The sequence below is a fragment of the Gadus chalcogrammus genome, chromosome 15, assembly GCF_026213295.1.
Source record: "Gadus chalcogrammus isolate NIFS_2021 chromosome 15, NIFS_Gcha_1.0, whole genome shotgun sequence".
In the NCBI taxonomy this organism is placed as follows: Eukaryota; Metazoa; Chordata; class Actinopteri; order Gadiformes; family Gadidae; genus Gadus; species Gadus chalcogrammus.
In genome coordinates, this window is record NC_079426.1 from 19141209 (window position 1) to 19161634 (window position 20426).

Genomic DNA, 20426 nt, shown 5'->3' on the forward strand with positions numbered 1-20426 from the left:
CATAGGGGAGTCCATGTGTGGGTTTGGGTGTGTGGGCGGTTGTGTATGTGTTATGTGTGTTAAGCATGTGTGTGTTTGTGTGTGTGTGTGGGCGATAAAGGTGGTGCTTCCTGCAGTAGAAGTAGCAAAGCCAATAACTGGTGTCCATTTACTGGCACACTCATTAATTAGGACTTAATACGGCTTAACACTTGGGCATTGTCAGTGCGTGCACGGATCACACACACACACACACACACACACACACACACACACGCACAGTCCCTACTTCTCGAATGCGGTAGGAGGATAAAGTAACAAATCTGTGCTGGGAAAGACAATAAGCGGGAATGACAATTCCCTCATGTCACAACGCATGAGTTAATAAAAGGACGTATCTGTCGGGATCATGGGTGTGGGGATTCTTTGGCAGCAGACCCTGCGTCTGCACAGATCCCTCCAGCGCTCTTCTGGCTGGAGGTGGGGGTGTGGGGGCAGGGGGGGGGGACCAGGAGGTGAGTGGAGGGATAAGGGAGCAGCACGGAGGGGGTGGAGGGGATAAGGCCACCCCACTGACCCGGTGAAAGGACACCATCTGCTGGGCCTGGCTGTCAACGGACCCGCTGCTGCCACAGGTACGCCCGGGCACGGGGTGGGACGGGCAGAGGTACACACCACGCACGTGATCCCATGACGCCTCGCTCTCCAGGCTCCGAGCCAACGCCTCAACGCTCAGTTTGGGATCCGTACCGGGTCCTTCACGCCTTGACCTCAGGCAAACGCAATCCTCTGCTGAACGTTCTCTGACCCGGTGGCTTAGCGCCCCCACACACCAGAGTGAGCACATTTACGTCCACATATCTTGGCTTCTCCAGTGAGGAGTGGAAGGAAGATCCTCCTCAACATTGTTGAGAATAAAAAATGTAGATTGCCCAGTCTACTGTAATGAATTAAATGTAGTGCCTTTTGTTAATTTTCCTGGGTAAACTGACTTTAGCTCCACCTATCGCCCATTGACAATTACTTCAGGGAGGATGTTCCTCCCTCAGCCTCCATTGTCCCCATTCATTTCCCCAAAAGTGTTGGCGGCCGGTGAATAACATGGGGTTCAATGAGAGAGAGGAGGGAAGTCCTCCTCTGAGTGGGTGTCACTAGCAAAGGGATCTGGATCGCGTCAACGTCTATTCACGAATAGGCTGGAGCCCTGGCTGCGCTATGAACCAATAAGCAGGAGCCCTGGCTGTGGAGCAGCCCGGAGGGAGGGGTTACCCCCTCAAGTCTAGGCTACGACGCCCAACAAACCCGGCGTATGCCTCGTTTCCACCGAGCGGTGCGCTACAGTTCGTTGCAGTACAGTGTGGCTCTGTTCGCTTATATTGGCGTTTCCGCCGAGCGGTGCGGTTCGGTGGGGCTCGGTTCGGTGTGGCTCGGTTCGCTTATATTTGCGTTTCCACCGCCAAAAGTTGTGCAAGGTCCCTAAATAAACTCGCTGAGCCTACATATTTTTCGACACTCCTCCGTGGGCTTACCGAGTCGACTGAAAGGGTGGCGAAAACGTGGAGCTACGCACGCCGTTATTCGGAAATCACTTTAAAAATATCCCGTTTGGTATGACCAGGTCACTGATATCTTTGCAACTCAAACAGCGAGGAGGATTGACTTGATCTATAAATGAAGTCCCTCAACCTTAATTGGCTTAACATCATGACCAACATTCTGAAAAAAAATCCATTTAACATCCATATTTGTCTCAAACAATGTTAGAATTACAGCCTTTGTAAATAGTTGTGAAATAATGTTCTTGTTGTTCTTTTAATTGTCTGTTGCTCTGACCGTTCGATCCGTTCAAACTCTTCGTTTGATAATGTGGAAAGGATGTTAGTGAATGATTCAGAGCATGATGCATTTTAAATGGCATCACTTTTGGTCTTGTGTCTACTATTAACATTAATAAACATAGCTAAATTACAACCAATAGCTTCAGTCATTGAGGGCAAAAATAGGCCCAATGGAAGGCCCAGAATTTTTTATTTAGTTTTACAAATCAAGAGTAGGCCTGTTTTGACTAATTGGCTTTGCATCCTTTCCTTTTGCCCTTGTAGTCCAAGACATGCTGCCCACCAGCTTTCAAAGTACAATGCTGCCACTGGTGGATTTGTATCAATTTGATTCACATAAATATCCCTCCCTGCTATTTTGTAGTTCACCAAAACACCCTGAAACAACTTGAGTCTCACATACTCATGCCACCATACGCCACTAACAGTGCAAGCAGGCCAACGGCAACCAAGCAAACAGTCCCTCCTCCCTCACTTTAAAAAACACCAGCCGCCACTGATATTTAGTAAATGCCTGGTTTGAATATTTTGAGTTATGGTTTTGTATTGTATATGACTATTATTAAGATTGCATATTAGCATGGACCCACAAGGCTTCAGTAGAGTCATGACGTCAGAAGTAGTGACATCAGGCGCAGAAACACAGAGCTAGAAGCCTACGTAGCAACACTTTGTTTGTTTGTTTGTTTTACCCTTATTTCGATTTCGCCTTTGTTTGTATCGTTCCCTTTTTACAAGTAAAAGGTCAAACTAACTCAAGAGACCTGTGATTTCTGGAGTCAAGCTCATTGCTTCTTTAAGCTTACCCAGTGTTGTGAAGAAGAGAGGAAAGACAACGCTACAATATCAATGACTGACATCACACTCAAACTCTGACCTTCCTCCAAATCAAACAAACCTGCAATGACTAGATTTGTAATAGCTACCTCCACAAATGCAGACGCAGACATGTTTTTCAATGAGGATCACATGAGATTGAATGAAAGTAATGTATCAGCAACACTACATGTGTGAGCTACATAATAAATAAAACCTCGGCAATGCAAGAGAACAGGCAGCCCTGTGAGGTGAGCAGGCAGTGTGTGTCTCTCTTCTGCTCACAGGCACGACAACGATATAAGACAGGAGCTAGCATGCTGCTTGGACGAGCTTCCCAGTTATTTCCCCTGACATATGGATCATCAAACTCTGCTCACTGTCCCTCTGCCTCAACCTAATGCACTGCTTCTGAATCACACACGGAACCTGCACCCACACACACACACACACCTTCCACTGTGTAGTACATGTCAGCCGTATCCCAAACCTAGTGTCCTATGGTATGTGTCATTGTAAGAAGGAGGAGAGAGAGAGAGAGAGAGAGAGAGAGAGAGAGAGAGAGAGAGAGAGAGAGAGAGAGAGAGAGAGAGAGAAATTATCTCATTAAAAAATATGCGACATAAGGGAAACAAGAAAATAGTTAAATAAACATGACATCACTACTTCTTTATCGTTTAATGGCTTTGCAGACATATGTTCTATGCCTGTGAGTGATTTTGTGTATGTATGTGAGTGCTTGCATATATGATATAAATTCTGATGCCATCAAAAACAACCATTTACCATATTGTACACAATCTGCACCAACCCCTCCTCCTCCCAAACACACACACACACACACATGACGGAAATCTGTGAGCTAATTACCAAACCATACTATCTAACCTATAATAACCAACAAGATGGTCAACAAATTAAGCATTCTGTATTTCTTTCAAATGTTTCCATAAATAGTGCCACAAATTGACAGCAGTAGGAAAATACAAAAATATCTTTCTTACTAGCTGTTACACACGCCATTAAGCACTGTATGAATATAGAACACAACACATACGAATATTGACAGGGGAACACTTTGGTTCTTTTGGGGTCTGTATTCCAGTGTATTATATTGAAACGTAATATCCTGTACATAGGCTTATATTTTATATAAATGGGCTATATTTAATAATTAGATCCCTTTTATTTGTGCAAGTCCTAGACCCTGGTGTGGTCCTGATCAAGTGAAAGCCCGCTCCGTTGGAGTCAGGCTGCTTGTCGGACTTTGTAGAACACTACACCTCCCGTCTGTGTGGGGTTACCCTCCAGCTGTGAGGTGTGTATGTGTGTGTGTGTGATTGTGTGTGTATATATATATATGTGTGTGAGTCTGCTTGACTGAGTGTGGGTGGGGTTATCATCCAGCTGTAAAGTGTGTGTGTGTGTGTGTGTGTGTGTGTGTGTGTGTGTGTGTGTGTGTGTGTGTGTGTGTGTGTGTGTGTGTGTGTGTGTGTGTGTGTGTGTGTGTGTGTGTGTGAGTGTTTGTGTGTGTGTTGTCTTTATGGTACCCTCCGACACATCCATGCCCACCTCTCGGGGAACACCTCAGATGTCCCCAGCTGTTGAGCAACAACAGGTGTTGGTTCCCAAATGGAGCGCTGCTCTGCTTATTTACCACAGTGGTCTTTCATGGGTCCAACAAGCGTGAAGGCGATTGCTGATGGCCCACCAGTATGTTTTTGCCTTTTTTTTTTTGCAATGTAGGAAACAGTTGATTGTGACACATCTAATGTTTTGGCGACGTCTCTGGTTGAATTATCCAGAACTGTCAGCGCCGCGATGGCTTGGCTTCCCCGCTCTGAGCTCCATTCCCTCCTCATGCATGGAGACAGCAGCTCAGACTGAGCAGGCAGTGTACTAATGATGCTTCCACAACAATGGAGGACTACACACATACTGTAACGTGTACATCATTCTGTTGTGGAGGCAATTAATGCCTTTACTTTTTATCAAGCGTCCGCAGGCAAACACACACACACACACGCACGCACGCACACACACACGTAAAATTAAAAAGGTACATGATGAATACAAAGGGGCTCTAGATGTGTGTGTGTGTGTGTAGAGGGGGTCTGTAAGGGAATGCAGGCAGACTGCCTTGGTTTGCATGGATAAAATAAAACTGCTAGGGGCACAAAAGGCTGCTTTGGCAGCTGCCTCTCTCCCCCCCCCCCCCCCCCCCTCAACACACACACACTGCCACTCCACCATACAGACCATGTAGGTTTTGAGTGTGTGTGTGTGTGTGTGTGTGTGTGTGTGTGTGTGTGTGTGTGTGTGTGTGTGTGTGTGTGTGTGTGTGTGTGTGTGCGCGCGCGCGCGCGTGTGTGTGTGTGTGTGTGTGTGTGTCAGCCCGAGGCCCTGCATGTCTCCCTCTCAGCGCCAACCTGTCAGGCCAGTTGTTGTGCTTGCTAACATGTGTATTTTAATAGCTGCATGCAGAAGGGGGCCGTCGTCACGCAAGTACTGAAACTAGTAACTTGATCTGTGACCCCCCCCCCCCCACACACACACACACACTCCCACTATCGTCTGGAAGCAGTGATTTCAAATACAAATCTACGCACACTTTGACACTATATGTTCTGTGTGTAATTGTGTGTGTGTGCGTGTGTTTCTTCTAATAAATAACACTTCTGACAATTCGTAGTGGCATGCAGTAATAAAATATAAATATATGAATATGGTGTAAAAATGACAGCGTTCAATATTGACAATCTGCATCTCTGAGCAGACTTCTCCTCCTCGCCTTAACAGCTCAGACATCATCAGTCGAGCGGTAGCTACTGACATTCTAATTCAATCCAAGCCTACAAATCAGGGGCACATGTCCCGCCGGCCCTGATCTGTTGTTTTTTGCGGAGCCCACATCGGGGGGGCCCCGTGCCCTCTGGTCTCTGGAGGCCCCTGAAGTTTGTGGCTATGAAAGGTAAGTCCGGGCATCTGCTTCAGAGTTCATAAACTAGTGTTCCAGAGTGTTAGCAAGTGTCACCGACAGGCTTTAGACGTGACGCTCCGCTCAGTTAACGCTCCAGCTTGCACGCCCCTGGCTACAGAGCCGACATCTGAGCTGGAAATCTATGTGTGTGTGTTTGTGTGTGGGGGTGCATGTGTGTGTGTGTTCGTGGGTGCGCGTGTGTGCGCGTGTTTGTGTGTGTGTTTGACAATGCTCGTTCAGCAGCCTGCCCTGTGGTTGCTTGCGGCTACAGAGGCCAGCTGGGCAACACAGAGAGATAGAGAAGATGAGAAGGGAGGGAGTGAGGGAGGGAGGGAAGATGGGGGAAAAAAGAAAAGAAAAGCCGCCTAAGAAGGTGGGACTGGGTGTCTCATCGGCGCCACCCAGAGGTGAGTAGGATAATGGGCTGTGAGTGGAAGAGATTGCTTGAAAAGAGAAAGAGATAGAGAGAGAAAGAGAGACACAGAAGGCGAGCGAGCGCAGGCCTAACGAGCAGAGGTCTGGCCTAACGAGAGCCTGTCCGGTCTGAAGATAAAGGTTGTTGGATCTGTTTGGAATAACAGCCTGCTAGTCAACCTTTACATTGTAAAGTGTGTGGACAAAGGCATTGAAAGAGAATGTGCAAGTTTAGTTGAGGGAGATATATTATAGATTCTTTATTATTCTTTAAACAGCCATATGTCTTTAACCTTCATACATTAATTGTATGGACTTGATTTACTTTTGCTCTCTTGTATTTCACTCTTTGCTGTTCTTTCATGCAACGTCTCATAAGATACATTAACAATACATTAACAATTCCTCATAGAAACACTCTCTCACAGACAAGTAACCCCAACACTCTGACATATACACATTCACACCGCAACACTCTCCCACATCTACACACAGCACGCACACACACTCCCATGCACATACACACACACACACACACTCCCATGCACATACAAACACACACCCGCGCGTGCGCCCTTCTGAATAAAGGCCCCTTTATCTCGTGCCAGGCCTCTGCCGACTTAATTTGCAAATGAAAAGTTTTTGAGAGAAGCATCTTCTCGCTTCTGGGGCAGCACACTGTGATCAGGGGTGGGGATAAGGTGTGTGTGTGTGTGTGTGTGTGTGTGTGTGTGTGTGTGTGTGTGTGTGTGTGTGTGTGTGTGTGTGTGTGTGTGTGTGTGTGTGTGTGTGTGTGTGTGTGTGTGTGTGTGTGTGTGTGTGTGTGTGTGTGTGTGTGTGTGTGTGTGTGTGTGTGGCAGGGGCCCAAATGAAGCAGCCCTCGCCCGGGGGGCCCACGGTCAGCCCTCGGCAGCAACAAGCCTGTTCCATCTTCCCTGGCCCGCCGCGACCATTTGTTCCATTAACCAATCTCCTGGAGCCTCTGGTGCACACACACACATACGCACACACACACAATCACACACACACACACACACACACCAACAACTGCTTGCATAGCGAGCTCCACACATGGCCCTCCGTTCTCTGCTCCGTCTCCTCCAGACGCACCATCTTTCTATGTGGGGGCCATATGGCGGCGCCAAGCCTGTGGATCTAACCACACATCTGCGTGTAGCGCTGCCTGCGCACTGAGCCCCCGCACATGCACGCACACACACAGACGCACACACACACACACACACACACAAAATCTTAACCGGTTCTCCTTGCTCACAATCACACACACACACAGATATGCACACCCACACACACACACAGACAGACATAAATATGTATATATATATATATATATATATATATATATGTATTGGTTATCTTCTGCACTCGCACACGCAAACACCTAAATACACCCACACACACACAAAAACCCAGCTGACGAACACGCAGTCCTGTCACTTCGTATGGTTAAGTAAGACAGTGTTGGTGTGATGCTTGCCCCCCCCCCCCCCCAACAGCCCCGATCATAGGAGCGCACATTTCTCTATGCATGTGTATGTTTGTGTGCGAGCAAGTATCTGTGTCTGTGTGTGTGTGTGTGTGTGTGTGTGTGTGTGTGTGTGTGTGTGTGTTAGTGTGTGTGTTTGTGACCTATGTGCATATATGCGTGGTGATAATTGCTACAGCAGCCTGTGAACAGCTGTGGGGTGAGAGGAGGTGGAGAGGCTCCGGAACAGAAGGTAGGAGAGGAAGATGAAGAAGGAGGAGAGGAGGAGGAGGAGGAGGAGGAGGAGGAGACAACCACACCGAGGAGAAGATGAGGTGGAGAGGAGGTGAAAGAACGAGGGAGGGGGGAGGAAAGGTAAAGAGATCATAGGTTGCGGGAGGAGAGATAGAGAGAGAGAGAGAGAGAGAGAGAGTACCAACACACACGCACAAGAATAGTTGATACCCTAATTCCTAGTTAACTCCCCCTGAAGTTTCATTCTAGAAAATACCACTCAAGTTTTTCATATATATATATTTTTTTTTATATTGTTGATCATTCTTTTGCGAAATTACGCAAATATTTTACGATTGGAAAATAAAAATAGAAATGCTCAAAGGTCAAGTTGCTTTGTTCATTTTACGGAGGGTGTGTGTGTGTGTCCGCTCGGTGTATGTGAGTGCGTGTGTGTCATGGCAGTGTATGTGTGTGCGTGTGATTGTGTGGTTGATAAACATTTCAGTACTTTCAGGCTTTTGAAATACTTATTATTATTATTATTATTATACTTATAATACAGTATTATGTGTTCATTTATTCAACACTTTTAGTTAAAATTTTGTTTGTAAATGGGTGACATTTTACTCTAATTGTTTAATGCCAAATCTAGCATAAAAATCAAGTGATCATTTGATGTAGTTTTCTCACTTAAATAACAAAACATGTTACATATCTGATAATTGGCTTAATCGATTTTTATTTTTTAACATTTTTGATTATATTATTTATTTATTTTACTATTTACTATATGTCTATAAAGTTAAAAAAATGCTCTGTCCAGAGCATTGCCACCACACCACAAAAATTACATGTATGTTTGTTATTTAACTCAACCATTAATAAAAGGCTGACAAAATAACCATTTCTTTAAGTAACCTCAAGGAAATTATGTGCTTACATATTTGATTAATTTGTAAAATAAATAATACTTAATATTACTTAATAACGTTAAATATTATTTTGTAATTGTTTGGATCATCAACATTTAAAAATGACAATTCAACAGCTTTTGAAATAAGAATAAGTAGATTGCAAAGATATGTAATGAAGTGTCAAATTATAGAAATATATTTCAAGGAATTTATGGAAGTATGGCAGCTATTAAAATGTTCTTTATTAAAAAAAAATATCAGCCAAAAAGTCTACGATTCATTTCATAATAAAGTTGAACGTTGTAAGGATTATTTAATAATTTACTTAATAATAATAATAATAATAATAATAGGCATATTAATAATGCATTCAATAAAAATTATCATGAAAATCATAATACTTCCAATAATCATATATTTAGAACGAGTGTTAGCAGCATTCCTTTAGATGAAGCTGCTCTCTCTAAAGCAAACGACCTCAAACGAGAACCCAACACCATTACACCGTTTAACAAGACGTCCTCACTTCTAAACCCTGCTCCCTCACACGTCTCCTCCTGTTAAACTACACTTCCACCACCAGTGTGTTGCGTGCTGAAAATAAAAGTATAGTAATTGCGCCGAAAGGGAGAAATAATGAAATAAGGCGTGCGTACGATCAGACCGCGGCGTGCTAAAAACCCCTGTGTATTTTGGCAGTCGGAGGAGCGTGTGTAAAAATAAATCAAGCTGATTTTCCAAATGTTTGGTGCGTGCCGCCCGGCGCTGCTTGTTCTTCGCAGCACAGATTGCAGGCTGAGGGATAAGCTGTGGGGAGGGGCGGGGCGCCGGGATCCAACCCCCCCCCCCCGCACCAGATTGTTAAAACGCACACCTTAACCCCCCCCCCACTCCCCGAGCAGAGCCTGATTCCAATGGGACCGGGGGACGGGGGGTCTCGTACCGTCGACATATGCATCCAACACACGCGGCTCCTAAGGAACCCGGGACGTATGTCCGGCGCATGAAACCCTACACCCCACATAGACACGGAGCTGCCCAAAGACACAGGCCGGACTTTAAGTGTGAAGGTGTGTGTGTATGTGTTGTGTGTTGTATATGTGTGTGTGTGTGTGTGTGTGTGTGTGTGTGTGTGTGTGTGTGTGTGTGTGTGTGTGTGTGTGTGTGTGTGTGTGTGTGTGTGTGTGTGTGTGTGTGTGTGTGTCTCTTTGTGTGTGTTTATATGTGTCTGTGTGTGTGTGTGTGTGTTGTGTGTGTGCGCCTATCTGTGTGTGTGTGTGTGTGTGTGTGTGTGTGTGTGTCAATCTGTGTGTGTGTGTGTGTGTCTGTGTGTGTGTGTGTGTGTGTGTGTGTGTGTGTGTGTGTGTGTGTGTGTGTGTGTGTGTGTGGGTGGTTGTGTGTGTGTCTGTTTGTGTCTATGTGTGTCTGTTTGTGTGTGTCCCTCCCCTCCTCCAGTATGGTAGAGTGGGACAGAGATGGAAGGTTGTCTTAACTTCACCGCAAGGTGAAATTAAGACCTGCAGGTGCGGCTCAGGCCTTGTATTCAGGTCAACATCTGCCTACCAAAACAAACCGTGATCCACTGCAAACCTTCACATGCTGCTTCTGCGTTTCCCACAACACCCGCCCTTCCCTCCACCTCCTCATCCCTTGCTTGTGTGCGTCATTGTCTATCACGCCGTGTTCTACACAACCATACATTCAAACGCGAAGCCTGCCGTCGGTCACTGAAAGGAGAAAGTCAAAAGTAAAAGCAAGTGAAGTGTGAAGTGGCTCGTTAATAGCGCCCAGAGCCCTATATGTGGAGCTGAACCAGGGGGCGGTGTGCTCAACTATCTGGAGGACTCATCAAGCAACATAAATAAGTGTGGAAGTAGAGGAACTAAAAAACCCAATAAATGCCAAGAGTGATTATCGTGGTTCTACTGGGAGACGAGAGGAGTTAGGTGCCAACATCCCAGCCAATCCACGTTTGGCAGGCAGATCAGCGCTCTGTTAAACCTCCCGAGAACACGCCATGACAACCGTGACACACACATGCGGGCCGAGTCACACACACACATACACACACACACACACACACACAACCAACCAAACGGCCAAACATACATGTGCATGTGGGTGCGTACACCCATGCAGATACAGTACTAAACATCCCTGCATGTACACTAGTCACCGACTCCGGTGTTCTCGCTCCAACGTACACGTGTTGGCAGACGCGTTGGGCTCGCTGTTGACACGTTCACATGACTAATAGGGACGGCTGACCGGGAGACAGCTGTGACATCATCAACTTTTTTCAGTTGTTTAATTCTGTTTTTTTTTTTCTTCTTGGCACGCAGCGTCCCTGGTGACAGGTTAACTGTGGTGGGTGGTGTTAGCCACGCAGCCAGGGGACCCAATGTGTGCGAGTGTGTGTGTGTGTGTGTGCGCGCGCGTGTGTGTGTTGTAAAATGAGGGGGTTTGTGAACATTGGGTAAGAATATGTACATTCCCTACAAACACACTCAGTAGGGCGCTGCCAAGCTGTATTCCAGAGACACACACAGACGCACAAACACACAATATAGTTGTAATTAACATAAAAGACAAATCCTTGATGGCTGGCTATAATCACCATTCTTAAACAATAGATCTCTGACAGTAATCTACTTCATTCTTTACACTATCATATTTTACATAACAGTTAAATAAATAATTTGTCTTAGCCTCTGGCTGAGAATCTCAATCGACATAAAGGATCTCACAGAAGACTTTCTTATAATGCCTCTGTGTGTGTTTATGTGCGTAAATCTTCACACTGTGTACACCTCCATAGGCAGTCGCATGAATTTGTGTAGTCTGTATCTGTGTGTGTGTGTGTGTGTGTGTGTGTGTGTGTGTGCGTTTGTTCGAGTGCGTTCGTTCAAATGTGTGTTTATCTTGTTCTGTATGTGTGTGTGTGTGTGTGTGTGTGTGTGTGTGTGTGTGTGTGTGTGTGTGTGTGTGTGTGTGTGTGTGTGTGTGTTTGTGCTAATGTGCATGTGTATGTTTATGCCAGCGTGCGTGCCACTGTGTGTGTGCGTAGGTTTGTGTATTCTAGCGTTCGTGCATGTGTGCTAGCGTGCATACATGTGCATGTGTGTGTGTATGAGCGTGTGTGCGCGTGTACCTGTCCTTCATGCGCTGATGCAGGCGGCCATGCTGGACACACTGGTTCTCCAGGTCGGAGCAGCGCGCCCTCAGCCTCTCCCCCGTCTCCTGGAGGTGCTGCCGCTCCAGAGACACCTGCTCAAGCTCCGCCCTACACACACACACACACACACAAACACCGACACACACACACACACACACACACACACACACACACACACACACACACACACACAAACACACACACACACACACACACACACAAACACAAGCACAAGCACAAGCACACACAGGCGAACATACACACACAAACAGAGACCCAAATTAGGATATTTTGATTCTGGAGTTTTGGATTGTTTGTTTAAATATTTTGGGAGTCAAGGATAACAGACTGCACAGCATGGCCGTATACTAGGGCTGGCTGATTCATCGAATTGATCGCGATTTCGATTTTAGCGTCAAACGATCACAAAACTAATATAATTAAGTCTTCTTTTTTATTTAATGTTTTATAGAAAGTGCACACAGAAACAGCTTGATACATATCTGTATTTTTCTCAGTTACAAAGTGTTTTTTTGGAGAGACATGCTGAATAAACACAACAAGTTTTCAAACTCCAAAATAATAGTTTGAATAATTGTGATTTCAATATATACCAAAATAATCGTGATTATGATTTTTTCCTTTATCAAGAAGCCCTACTCATACTCAAATGAATAATGGCTTAACTTATGCCCTACTGCTCATCCAAAATAAACGAGATAACCCAGGAAAAACAACAACACTAAAGGGATACTTCACCAATAGAGAACTGGCGTTCTATCATTATAATATCGCGATTATAATACAAAGAAAAAGGTTTTTCTTCCCTCAGTCTAACCCAGTCTTCCGTGGGCCCAGCTGTCCTCCTTACATTTCTCCTGACCTGACGCAAATTACGCGTTTGATGTCATGTCAGTAGAAATTTGCTTGCCTGCTAGAAGGGCTGAGGACTACAAACCACTGGTTCGCAAAATTGTAAGCCCACCAATAAGGAATGAGGGGGGCGGGAGCACGCGTACGAGATGTAAACACAATGTCTGCGTTTTTCTTCACCGCTTAGCAAGAGAACTAGACCGACACAAACCTCCAACCATGGCAGAAGGAAATTCGCAATGGGAAACAGCACAAATTTGCAATGGGAAACAACACCACACCATGGTAGAGAAGGAATTCGGGGAAGAAACCTTGGCTGTGACCCTCTGAAGTTAAGTTAAGTTATTGAACTGGACAAGGACAAGAGACGTTGGAGAACCTGACACAGTCGTTTATTCATATCATCTCAAACGACTCCGTCGGTTTCTCCGACGTCTCTGGTTCTTCCAAAGCAATCTGAAGTATACTGAACTGCGACATGGAGGAGAAAGGGATTGTTGCCCGCGATTGTGGACAGCGAATGTCTTCCACCGGAGCCCTGGTGCCCGCGCCGAGGCACCACTGCTTCGGCAGCGGGCAGCGTCAAGGCAGCGGGCAGCGCCGAGGCGGCGGGCACCAGGGCTCTGGCGGGAGACAATCGCGGGCAACAATCCCTTTCTCCTCCATGTCGCGGTTCGCAGTTCCACATCAATCTGAAGTTGCAGTTCAATCTGGAATTCAGAGAGTCTAAGCCAACGTTTCTTCGCCCAATTCCTTCTCCACCATGGCCGAGAATCAATACACAGGTCTTATTTTGCAAATCTGCACCCGCCCGTACCCGCGTATTGCATACCGCACCCGACGAGACCCGCTATAAAATGATACCGACGGCCGACCCGCACCCGAAGGAACATTACACACAATAGATGGAAGACCGGGGAAGTACACTATCTGGTGTTTGGCGTGGTGCTTTAGATTGCTGTGCAAAAAAAGCAAATCATCCACTGTGGACGGTTTTAGTTTACTCCTCTGCTCCTGAATAACATCACCAGCACCGGAGAAGTCTCGCTCGCAATCGCAAAACCCGCGACCGACCCGCGCTGTTCAGGCGTCCGACCAGACCAGCCCGTGTCCGACACAGTACCTACGTTATTTTTCCCCTGTTTCATCGAAATTGTGCAGTTTACCCGTCGGATACCTGAACCCTAGCAGGACTCTGGCCGAGATAACCCCCACTACGAGTCTTTACTCTCTGGAAGTACCAGAGACGTCCGAGAACCCGACGCAGTCTTTAATTCATAATATCATCCGGAGGCGCACACAGCTCTTGGCCTTGATATTATATTTTGTGTTATATTATATAGATAGCTACATATTATGTTATTTAGATATAGAGCTCCGGGAGTCCGCAAACGGCAACAATCACTTCTCCTCCATGCTGCTGTTCACGCTGGACTGCAGGGAGTGAACACTGATTGGCCGTTATGTTATGTCCCTCAGGCAGTGAACGCTGATTGGCATTGTTGGAGTTGTTGTCTTCAATCCGCATGAGCCAAAAAGTCACTATCTGCCTTCTCTCGGTCAAGGAGGCAAAAAAAATGTATTGGAATTTATGTTACTATTCGACTAAATATGTGACCCACTTTCAATACAGATTTGTGTCTCCACCGGTGAAGTATTCCTTTAACTTAGAAAATAAAGACAAGGACCATGGGAGCGAGGATGAAATAAAACGAAGGGAGGGAGGGAGCAAAGCAAATTTGGCTGTTCATTTTCTAAATCTTGCTCTTTTCTGCTCTCTTTGCATCTCTCAAGTCTTAACTCCATCAGCGTTAAGCCAAATAAAATATGTGTGCCATCAATCAATGCAATGATTGGGTTAATCCCTGATGGTTGGACTGGGATTCACTCCCTGCTTATCAGCCTTCCTGTGGCTCGGGGCCTCCGCCTGCAGCAGCCTAGCTTGGCGGCCCCGGTCCAGCAGGGCTCTAGCTGCCTCAGACGGCCCCGAGCCCACAGGGCCCCCCACACCACAGCATTACGACATGGCACACACACACGGGTCCGGCCAGGGGAGGGGTGGCTAGTAAGTGAGTGAGGGTAAGTGAATGACAATTAGTGAAGTGAGTCAATGAAAGATTCAGTGAGTGAGTCTGTCAGTTAGGGAATGATATGAGGGAAGGAGTCAGTGAGTGAGTGAGTGAGAGCGAGAGAGAGAGAGAGAGAGAGAGAGAGAGAGAGAGAGAGAGAGAGAGAGAGAGAGAGAGAGAGAGAGAGAGAGAGAGAGAGAGAGAGAGAGAGAGAGAGAGAGAGAGAGAGAGAGAGAGAGAGAGAGAGAGTTATTGAGTGAAGGAGTGAGTGATCGATTGAGGAAAGGAGTTAGTCAGTGAATGAGTGAGTGAGTGAAGGAGTGAGTGTGCATGTGGTGTGTGTCCTGTGGCTGGTAAGGGCAGATTGGGGGCTGTCATGTGACTAATATGCAGCACAGTTCCAACAGCTGACAGGACACTGAGCAGAGGGACACACACACGTAAAAACACAAACACACACACACACACACACACATGGACAGAGGGCAGCCCAGATGGAGATGGGCACAGGCCTGCTGTGACTACTGTAGCATCAGGTTAACAAGAAAACAGGTCAGAGCAAAGAGAGGAGAATGTCCATCCTGGAGCTGGCGCGCACGCGCACACGCTCTCTCTCTCTCTCTCTCTCTCTCTCTCTCTCTCTCTCTCTCTCTCTGTCTCTGTCTGTCTCTCTCTCTCTCCCTCTCTCTCTCTCTCTCCCTCTCCCTCTTTCAACCTACATACAGACTTTGTGAGTGTTTCAAAATCGCATGCACTTGCCCTAGAAAATAAAAGGGTTTCAACTATCCAGTCTCAACTACATCAAGGGTAGTTCAGTATCTAGGAATTCATTGTTATTCTATTTAAGAAGAGAAATTATGTGTGTTAGGATGTGTGTCTCTCTATATATGTTTCACTATACAAATGCTTCTTTCTGTTAACAATCCTGTATGCATTTAGTGAAAATATATATTTGAGTTAGATTTTCAGACTCTTGGTGTCTCCAAGATATGAATAAGAGTCCAAATATTTGATGAAAATAAATAAAGATCATCTTTTTTAATCAGTTGGCTCTTCTGCGATTCAAAAACGTCTCAGAAAAAGACAAATACAATAATATTATTTTTATATATAATTATGTTAAGGAAAAAGTGAAAAATAATATCAATAACAGGAGTTTATATAAATATGAATGCATAGATATGAAGTGTCAAAGACATTGAGAGATGAAAAAACAGATGAAATCATTACCTGCTGTTTTGGCTCAGCTCTTCCAGCTTGGCTCCTAGCATGCAACACTCCTCCTTCAGCTTCCCAATCAGGGAGTTTTGCAAAGTAAGCAGACCATCCAGTTCCTCAACTGCAAGGGAAGATGGGATATCTACAAGTTAATCAGGACATCATCAGAAGTGGACAAGTGGATTAGGTCATCTCCTTTAGATCAGAGGTTTCGTTGTGGTGACACCTCATGTCTCTGTGGACGTGCATGACCTTCCAATCAAATATAATATTGATAAGCCTGTCAGCGAGCCATCCCTCCCCAAGCACGACCCTAATATCATCTCTAACTTGAAAAATGTCACATCAACACATCACAGAAATGTATCATCTATCATTTTTAGATTAATGGAATTCATGGTTATTATATTACATTTGAAATCGTAAGAACAAAATGGCAGACCATGATTTGAATTTACTCCAGATGACTGAATCTGTTTGGTCACGATGAGATTCCTTCAAAAACACTTTCCCCTGGATTGCCAGTGTACCAAAAGCCAAGCCATTGTAAAAAATGAAATGAAATCTCTCCAACTATAAAGATTTCGTTTTCGTTCTCTTTTGGCGATCAGCTGTAATTATTCCCAGTGCTCCAAAAGTGTCACCACCAACACACCCAGGTCGTAGCATTCATAATACAGCAAATACAATCACACACATTTATAGCAAACACATTTGCAGTACTCAAACACAAAGAACACAGTTTGTGTTCCCTCATTCAGAAATAGATAGTGACTTAACAGACACTTATTTACATAAAATCTTTGAGATTGCCACTTAAAGTTAATTAAGGTAATTTAACATTGGTATCCATTTATAAACAGTTGGTGTACTTAAGTATTTCCATCAAAAGGGATTTTTAACACATGTTCCCTTAACTTACATAAGTAGGACAACAATTTGTTTAACAAACCTTTTCCCCAAATTTATGTGTTGAACTATAACATAGAGACCAGAATGAGTGAGAGAGAAAAAGGACGGGCAAAAAGAGAAGGGAAGAAGAGACGGCACACAGAGAGAGAGAGAGAGAGAGAGAGAGAGAGAGAGAGAGAGAGAGAGAGAGAGAGAGAGAGAGAGAGAGAGAGAGAGAGAGAGAGAGAGAGAGAGAGAGAGAGAGAGAGAGAGAGAGAGAGAGAGAGAGAGAGAGAGAACAAGCTGCTGTTTGAAAGCCTTTCCTATTTTATTTGCCTCTACTTTTTTAGCTGCCACATCCTCATCCACAGGCAGGGGCCCTGCAGGGGCCACAGGGGGCCTTCTCTGAACAATCCAAAGCTGGACTTTCATCAGTGCTCTAAAACAGTCCAGTCTCCGCATTCCTCACTCTCCAACATATGTCTGTTCTTAAAAATATGGGGGGAAAAACTACAATGGCGGTGGTTTGGATTGAGGGAGTCCACCTGCGCCAACATGCTGTTACAACAATATAGTCAAATAACATGAAACTAAGTAGAAAAGGGCAGTAGAGTGGACCTCTATCCTCCTGTTTAGGTGCTGGTTTGCTATTCCTGACATGTGCTCATGCAGTACTGTAATATAAGCAATTTAAACAACGACAGACTTTATCCAACATACATAATTTAACAACATGGTGTTTCAACCAAATCTTATCACAAACATGTCTTTCTCGAGGCTACTGACGTCATACGTTGTTACATTTCTCAGAGCAGCACTTATAGAGCTGTTTCTTTTCTGTGCTAATCCTGCACAGTACACTGGGAAAGAATTGGACACATCCCATTTAAACATCGAAAATGGCTGTATCTAAAAACACACACGCATTAACACACGCACAGACTGAAGTTTGGTCAGCGGTGGAAAAGTTACAGGCGGAATGCTAATTAGACGAGCCAGCTTTGAATGCGTCTGGCCGTGTGTAGGCCCACAGGAACCCTAGGACACAGAGAAGACGCTGAACTGGCACCACTAACAAACAGAACGAGGAGAGAGAGAGGGAGAGAGGGAGAGAGAGGGAGAGAGGGACAGGGTGAGAGAGAGAGAGAGAGAGAGAGAGAGAGAGAGAGAGAGAGAGAGAGAGAGAGAGACAGAGAGAGACAGAGACAGAGAGAGACAGGCAGAGACAGAGAGAGAGAGAGAGAGAGAGAGAGAGAGAGAGAGAGAGAGAGAGAGAGAGAGAGAGATGGAGAGGGAGAGAGCGAGAGCAAGAGAAAGAGATAGAGAGCGAGAGAGACAGCGAGAAAGAGGATGAGAGAGGAAGCGAGATAGAGATGGAGAGAGGGAGGGAGAACGAGAGCGAGGAGGAGGAGGGAGAATAGCAACACATATCTGAAATCATCTACAGGCTGCTGCCCTGTCCACATTTACGCACACAAAACAAACAAACAAACAAACATAAAAAAAAAGATGGAAGGGAAATATAAAAGAATGTGAGGAAGCGGGGATCAGAGAGAGAGAGAGAGAGAGAGAGAGAGAGAGAGAGAGAGAGAGAGAGAGAGAGAGAGAGAGAGAGAGAGAGAGAGAGAGAGAGAGAGAGAGACGGACGGAAGGGTGGAGGAGTAGGGGACAGACAGACGACAGAGTATCACGCTGCATTTCGGAGAGCAAGAAAGCTAATTACCGAGTCGTCTGCCGAGGAGAGGCAGCGACGCAGGCTACTTAAAGGACGCCCCCCCCCGCACCCACCTCACCCCTCTCTCTCTCTCCCCCCCCCCACCCCTCTGTGTCCTGCTGTGCTCTGATGTCAGCTCTCTTTAGACAACACGTGTGCCCGCGGTACACGCCAGAAAACAAACTCTTTGTTTATCCGCGCTGTTCCCCCTCTGCATCCATCACGCCGTCTATCCATCACACACACACACACACACACACACTTGGCGTACACACACGCACACACAGGCGTACACACACACACTCACACAGGCGTAGACACACGCACACACGTACAAAGGCGCATATACACACACGCACGCACACACACACACACACACACACACACACACACACACACACACACACACACACACACACACACACACACACACACACACACACACACACACACACACACACACACACACACACACACACAGGCGTACGCACACACACACACACACACACACACATACACTCCCACACAAACACACACAGGCGTACAGACACAGACGCATACACACATATGCACACACACAGGCAAACAAACAATCTTTGTTCAGCATACCAGCAGGCTGCCTAGTTGTGTGTGTGTGTGGGGGGGGCGGGGGGGGCTCAGGTAAATAAAAAGCGAGAGGATTGAGCGGTAGCACAGGGTGGGGAGGGTGGGAGGGAGGAGAGGAGCGCTATCCAGATGGTGCAACAGATGTGCAGGCAGCAGCAGCAGCAGTGTTAGCGGCGGCGGCGGCTGCGGCAGTGTTAGCGTTAGCGTTGGCTCACTGTGCGCGGGTAGACAGGGAGCTCGGATGCCTTTTCTCTTTCTCCTGCCTCCGCCGCCACCCTCTGCTCTTCCCTCAACCCAGGGTTCAGCACAGCGAGGCGGCTCGCAGCACAGAGGATGTTCAGGACTTCAGAGGGCGGGGGGGGGGGGGGGTGCTTCTTTTTAGCATCTCCATCGTGGTGAAATATCATGTGATATGAGGAGTCTCAGTAAGAGCCTTTGAGCAAAACGATCATATTGTTCCCAAAATCTGCAAGTTGACATCGAAGCCTGAGAGTCATGGAAGTCAAGTGTCCCTCGGTAATAGAAGCTTTAATCACCAGCGTCTCAAAGGGCTCCGCAGGCTCCGCCTTGAAATGGGATTTGAGAGGAACCTCCTCCAGATTAATGTCATTTTTCAAACCTGTTCCTCATTTCCACGGTCATATGATGGAAAGTTCTGAGTTTGTTCATTATTTTAACATCCAAAATCAAATAAACAAATTCCTCTACAGCTAATTATTTTGTAAGGCAACCACTTGCCCGTGCTGGCGGGCTTCACATCCCAACCAATGATATAATCACATGTTCCCACTCCTGTAAATACTAACGCACAGCTGGCTCAAGTGTTACGTCAATTCGGCACGATCCATACTAATTAGCTCAAATCACCTCCATTAGGGAGATCACCACAAAAAAAGGAGCACTGAAATGTGAAAGATTATTTTCCCTCTGTCTTGAAAGGGTCACACTCATTTGCCTCATGCCTAGTAGAGTACATGGTACAGTAAATAGTACTGCCTCAACCACACACAGCCCTTGTGAAAAAGAATCAACTCTGTTGACACCTTGGACCATTGAGGTCATTTTTCCAAATCGTAAAATGGGGAATCTAAATCCGTGACCACTGACATCAATGGTTTATTATTTTTCCAACCACACGCGTATGAAGCAGGTTAATGAGAAGTTTCAAATCAACCCCCTCATGACCCGAGAGGTTAGTTTTAAACCGTAATGCTGA

The 20426-nt window shown here is 45.9% G+C and overlaps 1 protein-coding gene across 2 annotated transcripts in view; it reads right to left on the reverse strand.

Moving 5' to 3' along the window:
* The window catches only part of sdccag8 (SHH signaling and ciliogenesis regulator sdccag8), a 49101-nt gene that overhangs the window by 4044 nt on the left and 24631 nt on the right, over positions 1-20426 (reverse strand). For both annotated transcript variants that reach the window (XM_056609324.1, XM_056609322.1), the window contains 2 exons: positions 16012-16120; positions 11816-11947 (listed from right to left, as the gene is read on the reverse strand). In XM_056609324.1, coding sequence (XP_056465299.1) covers positions 11816-11947; positions 16012-16120 — 241 coding nt within the window. The remainder of the gene's footprint in view (positions 1-11815; positions 11948-16011; positions 16121-20426) is intronic.